The sequence below is a fragment of the Emydura macquarii genome, unplaced genomic scaffold (genome assembly GCF_026122565.2).
Source record: "Emydura macquarii macquarii isolate MOO-44397 ecotype Brisbane River unplaced genomic scaffold, CSIRO-AGI_Emac_v2 contig_2417, whole genome shotgun sequence".
NCBI classification, from domain to species: Eukaryota; Metazoa; Chordata; order Testudines; family Chelidae; genus Emydura; species Emydura macquarii.
Genome location: NW_027132554.1, coordinates 4,353,617 through 4,365,397, shown reverse-complemented (window position 1 = coordinate 4,365,397; position 11,781 = coordinate 4,353,617). Strand labels below are relative to the sequence as shown.

General features: G+C 60.0%; 1 protein-coding gene across 1 annotated transcript; it reads right to left on the bottom strand.

Annotated features, from left to right (window-relative positions):
• Positions 1-427: 427 nt before the first annotated feature.
• On the bottom strand, positions 428-11,529 carry LOC137162027 (lipocalin-like). Its single transcript, XM_067561594.1, has 7 exons — positions 11,267-11,529; positions 7,783-7,922; positions 5,853-5,929; positions 4,259-4,372; positions 3,667-3,768; positions 1,380-1,405; positions 428-604 (listed from the first exon to the last, which is right to left on the bottom strand). The coding sequence occupies exons 1-6, from the start codon at positions 11,363-11,365 to the stop codon at positions 1,380-1,382; spliced, it is 558 nt and encodes a 185-aa protein (XP_067417695.1). The 5' UTR covers positions 11,366-11,529; the 3' UTR covers positions 428-604.
• Between the last annotated feature and the right edge of the window lie 252 nt (positions 11,530-11,781).

The window sequence follows — 11,781 nt, the reverse complement described above, 5'->3', positions numbered from 1 at the left end:
AGCCGACTGCAGGGGGATGAGGAATAATGTGAGTGGCCTGAGGGAATCAGCCTCTCCCAGAGGTGTCACAGTCATCAGCCCCATATTTAAACAGAACAGCCAAGTGTTTCCCCAGACAAGCCTGGCTCGGCCTGTGCCCCTAGCCCCAGCTTTCCTGAGCGCCGCTCACATCCTTCGCCTCACGAGGCTTGGGCTTGGCTGGGCCTTGGGGCTGAGCCGACTCCGGGCTGGGATTTGGATCCCACGATCCCACACTCCACTGAGCTGTTCTAGGGAAATGTCAAGACCATATGGCAGGAATCTGCCTGGATCAGCTGCCTCTCAAGATTGCCACTGAGAGAAGGGAGATGTAGTCCCAGGTACCTCCCCCTCCCAACGGCCCATGTGCCCAAAGGCTCAGTGAGGAGGCAAGCACGACACGTGGGGCTGGTGTTTCACCTCTCGGTTTTACTCGGGAGGGGCTGCTACACACAGAAGCACTAGCCCAGAGGGGCACGAGGCTACAGAGCAGAGACTGCTACGTCCATGCGGGGAGGATCTGGGCCGGCGGGTCAGCACATCACTGTCTCAGAAGGAACCTGGAACGTTGTCTCGCAGGCTCTACCTGCAAGGGAGGAGAAAGGAAACGGCACTTAGTGTCGCTTTAGGGAGACATCAATGACCTTCCCGGTGCTCACCCCAGGACCTGTAGCATAGTCCGCAGCCTCTCCCATAGCTGCTTGCCAGGCCAGGACTTATGGAGACCCTGTGTGGTGACACAGAGCCAGAAAGAACCCAGGATCTGTCAGTGTCCAGCAGGCCTGATCCCCTTGATGTTCATCACAGCCACCAGGGACCCCAGGCAGTCTGTAATGAGAGTCAGCCATACTCTTGGTTTGGGCCAGGGCAAATAAAGGCCTTGTAAATCACGGTGAGATCCCTGTATGAGAGTGCCACAGGCTGGCAGTGTTTGCCTGACACATCCCACCTTGGAAACAACTTGCTGCTCCTGCTGGGAAAAGGTTAATTGGGTTCAAATAACTCTGAGGTAGGTGATTCATTACCCCACCTGGAAATAAAGGGAGATGGGTGTGGTTCTCTAGGGAGAGGAACTAGGGTGTGGGCTGAGCAATCCTGAGGAAGGAACTCAAGGAGCAGCCCAGGCTGGGGAGAAGGTTGAGCTGAACTTTATGTTCATTTTGGAGTTAAGAGAGTCAAACCCCAAGAGGCGAAGGGAGCTGGGACTCTGTGCAGCATGTGGGCCATGTCTTGGAGCAGGCTGGGAATGGCACCTGCTCAGAGAGAGGCTCTCTAAAGTCACAAGCTGTATAAACACTTCTGTCATGCACTGGAGCAGTGGAAGAGAAGCCACAGCTCCCTGGAGAAGTGATGCTACTCACCTATGCAGCATCCGTCATACATTTGTCTGGGGAGAGAAGTACAAACAGAGATCAGCTGACGTGCACCAGCCTTTGGAGAGACCCACTAGTCAGAACCCCCGGGGAGGGCACCCAGCAAGAGAGCCTCTGCTCAGAGCTTCCCTGGGATGTTAGCCAGCTGCAATAAAACTCAGCAAGATGAGCAGTTCATTCTCGCTTCTTTGCTGCTGGTTATAGGAGCTATAGCCTCACCGGCCTCAGGAGCTGGCATGGGGCTATCACGGCTTCCCACGTACCTCGGGTGAGTTGTGGGGCAGACAGCAGAGTGCCTTCCCCCACTAGGAAGGGCTGTGAGCGCGGAGGAAGCCAGTCCCGTGAGGAAGCACTGCTGTCAAAGAACAGCTGTCATAGCCCCTGGCACATGAGGCAGGCGCCTGACGTTTGTGTAAGGGTGTGTTGGGGGAGCCTCTTCTGTTCCCATTCAAAGGATACGAGCACAGTTTGAGGCACAGTTACATGTCCCTGCTCCGCGCAGGATTGGAATAGCAGGGGGCTGCGGGTCGTGATTGAGGGGCATGGGCTGAGGTCTCTGTGCGTGGGGAGCCCAGGCACTGGCAGGGGTGCTGCAGTGCTTTGATACTGCAGGAAGCTTTGCACCTTATCCATACTGTGCTGCCCCGAGCCAGTCCCATTCATCCCACACATTGCTGGGCTCTCTGTCCAGGGAGCAGAGCCCGGCCTGCCTCCTTTCGAATGAGTTTCCCTAGTAGATGTCGTCACCATTCCAAATCCCTGTGCGCCGAGGAGACGCTGGGCTGTGGCAGCTCGGGCTGAATGTCAAAGTTCTGGGCAGCACCCTAGAAAGGACACTTGGGGTAGGAGCGCTCCATGCAGGCTGTCCCCAGGGCTGCGTCCCCTGGCCAGGCTATTCCAGGATGTCCCTGTGCTGAGTTCCATCCCAGTGCGCCGTGGTCCCCACCCTCTCCCCCAGCTCCTGGCCAACGGCCATCCCTCACCCGAGGGCAGGCCTCACCCCCGCCCCTTTGGGGGACTGCGCCTGAGCAGCCCTGAAGAGGGACAGCTCTGGCCTTTATTTCCCTCCAGTCCTCCATTGGTTGGGCTCCTTCTCAGGGGCGTAGCCCATCGCTCCAGCTTATGAGCGGGGGCTGAGACTCTGGCTTGTGAGGAGTAGGCAGGAACCAGCGTGCCGTGCCAAGCACCAAGCCTGCAATGGAAGGGCAAGCTCTGGGTGGCCCCCCTCCCCCTCCCGGAGAGACCCCAGTCCAAGCAACCTGTCCTCACACTAGTCAACCAGCCCCCTTGACTGCACTGGGGCAAGCCAGGGTCTGCGATGACGGGGTGAGTGCAGGAGCCAGTGAGCTCTGGGCGAATCCCTCCTTTGGCTGGCTCCTCCCCCCGCTAACGCCAGCCGTGAACTGAGCTCCCATAGAACCGGGGCTGGGGCTGTCGGGCCTGCCTGCAGTGTGGATAGGCCCTCTCTGCCTGGTGTGCCTGATTCCACCAGCACAGCACAGCGCAGCGCAGCGCAGCACAGCACAGCGACCCGGGGGTCTGGCACCACCGGCGTCTGGCATCATTCCTGTTCAAACCCTCCTGATTCTGGCAGTTTAAACTCAGCCCGAGAAGAGGCATGTTTAGTGAAGGGTTTGCAGAGCCGAACGCTGCAGTCACCCCAGAAGCAAATCCATTGACTTGAACGGATTCATACCAAAGCTTGTGGCCCTGGCTCCACAGCGCCCTCTGGCTGCTGAGGGTATTATTTCAAATTCAACCCTAGCCTTCACACAGGAGCAGGAGGCTTTAGACGCCTCCAACAAGCTGGGAGCATTTCCTGACCTCTGGAGCCCCCCTTACAAGGGAGCCAGGTGCATTTCAGTGCGCCCATGTGTGTAAGAGTCACACACTCCTTCATGTGACTGGCGCTTAGACTCTGCTGCCATGTGGCTGAGCAGATTCCCCTCTGTTTCAGAGGTGCGGAGCCAGTGTCCAGCAGAGCTGGAGTTAATGGATAAGTAAGGAGATGTGCACAGTGCCAGTGAGTTTCATGGCCACTGAGCGCCCTCCAATTCCAATCAAGCCAGTGGGAGCAGCAGGCCCTCGGCCTCTGTGAAGATCAGGCCAAATATGGACACAGATGCCCTGATTTAGGCACCTTCAGTAGAAAAGGCTGGGACCACAGCCCGAAGCAGCTTACGTTACAGACAGGCTTGTCCAGTGCACCCTGTGCTCCACGTGCAATTTCTCCGAATCTTATCTCGTCTCTTGTTTACCTCCGGTTTGTTCTTACCAGTTTTTGGCAGGAGGAGAATCGTGTCCTCTGTGAGCCCCTGCGCCATGGAGAACCGGGTGAACTTCTCCAGCAGCTCGGGATTCAGCTCCATGGTTCTGCCTGCAGCCAGGGAAGCAAAACAGTCCAGGGTGAAAGGAGGAGAAGTGGGTAACATTATGGGCCAGGGGCTACAATCAGCCCCTTCTGTGACACCCCGTTTGTCAGCACTAGGCCACACAAGCTGTGCTAGTCACCATGGGAACCAGAGACCCACAGGGTCTGCGTCCAGCAGTCGCCCCAGCGAATCCCCTTTCTGTGCCTCCCAGCCTCTGTGAAGTGACCCCAGATCTCGGGGCTTGAGCCACATATGATGAGTCTCTGGTTCTGCGAGGGGCCCAGGATCCCACCCAGTTCCTTCCTGAGGGATCCTGCCGCCCGTGGGGGGTGAGTCACCACTTCCTCAAAACAGCCACGTCGAGTGAAGAGGGGGTGACTCTCAGACAGAGGGCGCTGGAGGCCTGCAGGGGAGTCCTGGGTATCTGCTGGCAGAGTCCCCCAGCATGCAGAACAGAGGTGCCACCCCATGGCCCCAGATCCAGGTGCCACGTACCGTACAGAGTCACCATGATGAATGTGTCGGTGCCCTTGATCTTCTTGGTGTGGAGCAGGGCGTACTCATCGTAGTTGGTCTCCACCACACGGATGTCGTGCTGGCTGCCCCAGCCTGCAGGGGGTATGGACGGAGGAGCAAGGCCAGCTAAGCACATATGGACTGTGCTCCTGTGCACACACTGAGTGGGGCTCTACCCCCACGCCCGCCACCCCCAGCTAACGAGCAGGGCTTTGCCTCCCCCGCTTTGATCTGTTGACACCATGACAAGGGGCCAAGGATGGATTTCCAGCATGCCTGCTCGTCTGCACAGGGCCGTCTGGAGGCTGGGCTGGGAGTCAGGGGCCAGCGGGGCACTCCGAGGGAGGCATTAAAGCACCAGCAGGGAGTCCAAGGAGAGAGCTCCACGTGCAGTGGCTGAAGGCCGGGGTTGGAGCCCAGCCTCGGCTCCTTCATCAAAACCCCTCTCCATCCTTTCTAGCAGTGCACTAAGGAGAGCTGGACCCTGGAGAAACCCCTGTGCCCAGCTGCGTCTCCATCCCTGCTCACCCCTGGAGCACTCTCTGGGCCATCGCAGTGAGTCCTCCAGTGTGGGGGCCGCTTGTAAATAAGATCGTGCTCACTATCATCTGGGAGGAGGCAGACGGGCCACATCCTCAGCTGCTGTAAACAGGCGCTGACTCCAGTGGGGCGGAGCCCATTCACAGCAGCTGGTAGCGAGGCCACGCTGCCGATTCTGCACCAGCCAATCCTCTCGTCGAGTGGTCTGTCCCTGTCTGATAACCGCACCTGGCTTTGTCCAGCATCAGAGGGCGGCTCCATTTTGAAGAGCACGCGGCTCCGCTCCTGAGTGTGGGCGTGCAGCCGGAGCTCTGCAGACCGGTGCCGTGTGTGTGACCTTGCATGTACCATGCAGCATTTGGCTCTAGAGCCGCAATTCTGTCCTGCTCAGCCAGTCCAAATGCTCCTGCCGCTCTCAGAGCCAGGCGGGGCTCCCGGAGCAGTGCCTCATGGAGCCCAGCCTGGATACTGGTTACAGAGCCATTTCCGAACCTGCCCAGATGGCAGAACCTCGGGGCTCAGACTTCCCAAGGCGCCCTGCACTCCCAGCAACCGCTGACCTCACACAGCTCACAGCCGCAGTCAGGCCAGGGCAGAGTGTGGGTCAGTGGGGATGGGAATCCGGCCCTGAATCTTCTCCAGATGGATCCCCTGTGGTGACCAGCAGGTCATCTGACTGGTGCGCTCTGCTAGGAGCCTGGGCACTGCCCTGGCCCACTGCACACGCGCTTTGTACAAGGGCAGCGGGACACCTTGGCACAGGCTGAGGTTCCAGCTGGCAGCTCCTCGATCACTTTTCCAGGACAGTTAAGTGCTACATGCACTGAATCCTTGCGATCGGCTCCCATTTTGGACCGGGCTGGACTGGAAGGTGCTTCTAAGGACAAAGCTGTGGGTTCGTTTATCTAATGACTCCTGCTCAACAAAGGGGCAGACTGTCCTGCTCTCCCTGCCTGGCACCACCAAGGACACGGCGTGCCAGAGCAGGGCAGGATGCTGCCGTGTGGCCAGCCCTGCACGCGCATGCACTCACGTGGACTGCTATAGCTGAAGCGGCCTGGCTGGTCTGTCTTGAGGAAGAGGCTGTTCCTCTTCTCGCACCGATCCAATCTGGGGCAGCGCGTGGGAAAAGCAGAGAACACGCATATTAGCAGGCTGAGGCAGGGTCCCTGACTCCCTGTGCCCCCAGCTGGTGGGCAATACCCAGTGCCTGCCTGGGCTCTCTTCCTGTTCCTTACAAGTGGACCCGGTTCTCATCTCACAGTCCTGGAGCTCCACTGGGTCCACACTGCCACTGGCACAAGACAGAGGAGATTCAGCCCCTCAAGGTCTTTAAAGCCAGCAGCCCCTGGACTTGGGTGGGACATGGTGTCTCCTGCACCCTGGCACCCAAGCCGTCAGCTCCCACCAGCTTCAGCGGAAGCTAGGGCAGTCAATACCTTGCAGATCAGGCCCTCGGGAACCAGAGTGGATGGACCCCCTATGGCCACTGCTGGGAAAGCTGAAATTCCCCCAAATACCCGCAGGCAGACCCCACCCTCAGGCACACAACAAACCAAGGCGTGACCTCCATGCTGCTGCCTGGCATGTTGCCTGGCATGTCCTGCAGCAAGCACCCAGAATCCCTTGCAGTGGGCACATGAGCCCAACGCGGGATCCTTTGGGGCTGGCCCAGGAAATCTGCTCAGACAGCATCTTCACTAAGGTCCTGCGCCTGCCTGGCAAGGACTCCGGGCACCTCGCCTTGCTGCTGGATACCAGGGCTCTGTGCGCTGGCAGGGGGCAAGCTGCAGCAAGCCTCAGTGTTGGACGTCACCCCCAAGCCGGCAGAGTCAGGTCAGCCTTATTGACTCCGTTACCAGCACATCTCGAGAGCCATTCAACCATCCCAGCAGCTGGCATGCGCGGCTCTCAGCTCCCCGCTGCATGGCGAGTAGCCAGAACAGGGAGCCAAGGACTCAGGACTCCTGGATTCTAGTCCCAGCTCTGCCACTGACTTGCTGTGTGACTTTGGGCAAGTCCCTTCCCTTCCCTGTGCCTCAGTTTCCCCATCTGCGAAAGGGATGACCCTGGCTGACTTATGGTTGTGAGCGTTAATTAATGGCTCCAGAGTGCTTTGAGATTCTTGGATGGGAAGTCAAAGCGTTCTGTGTATCCCCACGGGACAGCTTTCTGTCTGGACCACCACACCCCACATGGACAGTACAGCAGCCCCTGCAGGGTACTTGCAATGGAGCCTGCTGGGCCTGTGAGAGCTGGGACCAGCGCTCATCCAGAACTGAGACGAGCAGGGGGTGGAGACTGATGCAGCGGCCCAGTGGGAATCCCATGGCTGGGGCAATGCAGAGGGTCTAAGGCAGGACATGCCAGGGAACTCCAGCCCCTCTCACGGCAGGGACAGGACGCTGCACCTGGCAGCTGCCCCCCAGGAAGGGGGTAGCAGCACTCTCCAAGGGCTCCTGGCTGTGGCCCACTCCTTGGACCGGGCCAGGCTCTGACTGACATCCCGAAGGTTCCAGGAGGGGCTGAGCCATGGACTCAGTCTGGTCAACTGCAGGGGGGACCTGGCTTCCCCACCCATGGGGCAGTTTGCACCCTCAAGGGGATAGAAGGCAGCCATCGCTGCATGCCTCTGAGCCCGGGCACTGGGGCTAAGCACTGCCCTCGCTCCTGGCAGCTTGTGCCCGGCTCCCATGGCCCCTCACTGCCCAGACCCTTGAGCCAGGGGCACCACACACCCACTGCCTCAGGGGCAGAGTCCCTGTCAAGATGGGGAGAGGACCCCAAGCCCACCTGGGGCCTCCCTGGGACTGGCCTGGAGGGAAGGGAAGAGAGCATCCTGGGGTGAGGGGCCCCCAGAGCCAGCAGGGCCCCAGGATGGGGGTGGGATGTGCCTTGTGAGGTGGGGACGGCGCCTTTCCCCCCAGGCAGGGCAGTGGCTCCAGCAGCACCGGCTGCCTTACTTGGGGTAGGTGGAGGTGACATCCAGGTTCCCATCTGCTGCGAGCGTGACAACCGTGGTGCACATCTTCAGCACTTGCTTCTTCTCCTTGAACCACCTGGAGCTGGAGGCCAGGCCGATGCTGTACCACTTCCCTGTGAACTGCACACAGCCCCTGGTTACCACGGGCACTGCCAGGGCAGGCCAGAGTGGGTCCAGCGAGCCCAGGGTCCTGTCTCAAACAGGGTCCAGGACCAGCTGCTTCTGAGGAAGGTGTGAGGCTCTCCCTACTGGCTGATTATTGGGCCTAACCAGCCCGCCAGCCACAATTCTGTTTCCCCATTTGGCTAGCGGTTGGAAGATGCCTTGCAGCGGGAGGGGTTTGACCTCTGGCTGATGGCAGGAACTGTGACTGTTCTCAGCATCCCTAGACTAAGAAATGCCTCGTCCTCTTTGGAATCCTATTAAGCTTTTAGCTTCAAAAAACTCATGTGGCAGTGAGTTCCACTGGCTAATCCTGGCCCTCTGATCGACTGCTAATGCATTTCCTGCCTGGCCCCTTGGTGCCCTCGCTCCTGTCTGTGGAATGGGCACACCCGACTTCTCAGCGCTGCCCGTCCCATGCCCCTCTGCACGGGTGCTGCCCTGCACAGCCAGGCACCACATCAGTCGTCAGTCGCTGAGCCAGAGGAGCAGCTCGTGTGAGCGTGAGCCGGGCACAGCAGGGGACAGAGCTGGACTAGCTTCCCCTCAGCTCTGGCTTGCAAAGCCTCTGCCACTCTCTTCATCACGCACCTCAGGCCTGGCCGGAAGCCAGTGTGGGCCTTTCTGGGTAGCCACGCTGGGTGTTGCCTGGTACAAGGGGGGGCCAGGGGCTCGCAAAGCTGATTAGCAGGGCCCCCAGCCTTGGCCTGAGCTTGCAAGGGCCACGGCTGCCAGGCTCCTCTGCCCACCACGGCCGGCTCCCTCTGAGCACAGCAGCGAGTGGCGCCCTTGGCCTGCAGCCCCAGGGGCTGACGCAGCACCACAACCGTGGAGCAGCTCAGGGCTTACCCTGGCCGCCCGTGGCACAGGGAAGGCAGGGCTGTGCTGACTCCGGCCAGCTCCCATGCCCTGCAGACACACGCGAGGGGCTCGGCAATAAACATGAGCCCTCTTGGTAGCATCAAGTAACCACCTCCCCCTACGCCCACTCCAAGCCTCCCGTCTCCCAGTCACTCACCATGGGCACCCAGCTTCCTGGGAACGCTCCCGCCTGTCGCTACGCCTCAGGCCCCAGCAGCAGCAGGGGGGCTTCTAGGCATTGCCCACATGGGGGGCAGGGCCCTTCCCGGGCAGACAGAAATGACCAGAATTGCCCCTCCCCACAGCTCAGGCCCCCATGGGGGGCAGGTGTTCACTGTGCTGTGGAGAGCCTGGCCCCATCGGGGCGCTAGTCCTGCCCCCTGCCAGCCAAGCCAGGTCTGTGTCTGGCTCCCGCTCTCTCGTCCTCAATGGTGCCCTGGCTTTGAGACTGGCAGATGCAATGGGGCAGCCGCCATGGGGGTGCAGGCCAGCCGGGGATTGACCTAGGGACCTTCACAGGTGAAAGCAGGCTCCGGAGCTCTGGCTTTCCCAGACCCAGTGCAAGGAGCTGGGGTCTCTGTCCAGGCATCTGGTTGGTACTGAAAAGTTGTTCCTATGGAAACTGCTGTCTCAGGGCCTGCCTGGGGGCGCGCAGCTTCTCCATTACTGACAGGCCCTAACCCAGGTCCCACCCAGGCAGGAGCAATAGCTGATGGTGAAGGAGTGTCAGCAGCACCTGGGGAGAACAAAGGAGCAGGGAAACCAGCACAGGGCACCGTCCCCCAGCCGGGGGAACCGCCCCAAACAGAAGAGGCCCAGAGGTGAGAAAGGAAGGGCTTGAAGAGGACACAGAGAGTGGAGGGGAGAGACTGGCGTGCTTTGGGAGCGGGGTGGAGCAGCTGTGGGACCAGCCCAGGTCAGAGAACTCAAGCTGACCTAGAGAGAGCAGCTCCGGGAGTGAGAGGACAAGCCAAGCATTTCGTCTTTTGGGCCCTGGATGGCCACAGAGGCCTCTGAGCCCAGCCTACAGAGCGCTCCGGGGTGGTGAGGAAAATGCATGTCGAGTTTATTACTTCTGTGCCGAGCTGTGTGTGTCTCATGCTCTTGAAAAAAGGGCGCTGGGGTTAGACTCCTCTGCGAAGTGTCTGTGTTTCTTGTGTTACTCTAGTCCCACAGGTTAGCGGCAGGCCCACAACACCCCCTGGCTGGAGTTCTGGGAGAGGGGGTGAGAGGAGGCTGAGGTGTCACTCTGGTTCCAGGGCTGGGCAGGGGCCATGGGGTCGCAGCTCTCAGGAGGGAGTGCTAGACAGAGGTCTGCACCCCAAGAGTATGCCTAGGGACCCCAAGACAGCAGCAGTGCTTGGACTCTGTTCAGACTCCAGGATCCAGCAGCTGGAACCCTTGACAGCAGCTGAGAGCGGGTGCTCATCCGGCACTGGGACAGCCCTGTCCTGTGGGAGTCGGGCACAGAGGTGCCCACAGACCAGCGGGCTGCAGCCTGAGACCGATCCCAGTCATGGACTCATTCCTGGGAGCAGCTCTTGCCACAGGGAGACAAAAGCAGGGCCTGGTCTGTGACCGTCCGGGCCGGCAGCACCCAACTTACTCCCCAGTGTGGGACTCCCCCCGCTCCCCCAGGTTCCCCGGGGCTCCGTACACTGCGCTAATAGCAAAGCAACCCCACACCCGGCATCAGCTGTCCCTGGCCATGCAATGCTCTGAGCAGAGACGGGGCTGGCTCCTGCTCTCATTGCCATGGTGTACATTTGGAGTAACTCCACCAGGCAGCCAGGCCCCAGGCCCAGCCTGCACTGCCTCCCCGACACTGTGACAGGGAAGCTCCTGCCACTCAAGCCCTGGGGCAAAGCCCTAAACAGGGGGCGACTGAGTCGTCTCAACACAGTTGCTCGTCCTGGGGATGCTTCACCCTGGCTCAGCTGGCGTGGAGAGATTTGCTTCGGTGCTAACTGTGCCCCTGCTGGGCTCAAGGGGGGCGGGGTCTTTGCTGCAGCAGGGTCCTGTCTCTGCCCAGCCTGCACAGGGATCCTGCCAGCCCCCTCTGAGCCCGGACAATCGCCACCCCCCACTGGAGAGATGCCTCATCCCCTCTGAGCTGTACATACAGCCCCACATGTGCAAGAGGTTCAGAAACTGAACCTGGATCCAAATGGTCCAGCCCTCCTCTACTGGACTGAACCAGAACTCCAGAGCCAAATACGCTCTGAACTTGGGGGGGGGGGGGGGGCTCAGCACCAGCAAAGGACCCCAATTCTCAGCTGGGCCCCCACCAACCTCCATAAGGGTCTGAATCACCCTCTGCTCCCAAGTGCTCTGCTCCCAGGAGCAGCTGTATTCAGGATCCAGCTCCATCCCTGCCTCTGAAAACGGAAGGAAGGGAGCCAATCCCCTCGGCGTGGGTACACACAGGACGGGCCCATTACCTTCTCCTGCTGGAAGCTGGGTTGCACAGTGACTTCCTCCTGTGCTTGGAGAGCCCCGAACAGGGCCAGCGCCGTGAGGCTGAGCAGCACGGCCTGCATGCTTCTGGGTCTTCCTTCCCTGGGGCCCTTGGGAGCTGAGCTCACTGCAGAACAGAGCGAGAGGCAGGCTGCGTGTGTGTACGAGCCCCAGCCGAGCCCCTATTTATTGGCAGGCGGCTGATATCCCAGGGTGGGATAACACTAGCAAATGCCAGCCTCATCACTCCCCTGCTGAGCTGGGTTATGCAAGAGGGAGTGAGCCAGTGAGCAGGCTCGGAAATGCAAAGGACAGGCAGAGGCTGGGAACCCACAAACTGCTCCCTGCTGTTGACTTTAGCTGTTTGCCTCCAAATGCCAGTGGCTCCCAGCCAGTTTTGCAGCCATCCAAGCCCCCCGGGAACAGCAGAGAGTTTGGCTTCAGCTGGTGGAGAAGGAAAAGATGTAAATGGCAATCAACAGATGATAAAGACCACGTT

Excerpts from the sequence above, each read along its gene's own strand:
- LOC137162027 (XM_067561594.1), bottom strand. The coding sequence starts at position 11,365 with ATGCAGGCCGTGCTGCTCAGCCTCACGGCGCTGGCCCTGTTCGGGGCT. Across the intron at positions 7,923-11,266 it reads CCAGCTTCCAGCAGGAGAAG|TTCACAGGGAAGTGGTACAG; the intron begins GTAATGGGCCCG and ends GGCTGTGTGCAG. Across the intron at positions 3,769-4,258 it reads CATCATGGTGACTCTGTACG|GCAGAACCATGGAGCTGAAT; the intron begins GTACGTGGCACC and ends CCCTGGCTGCAG.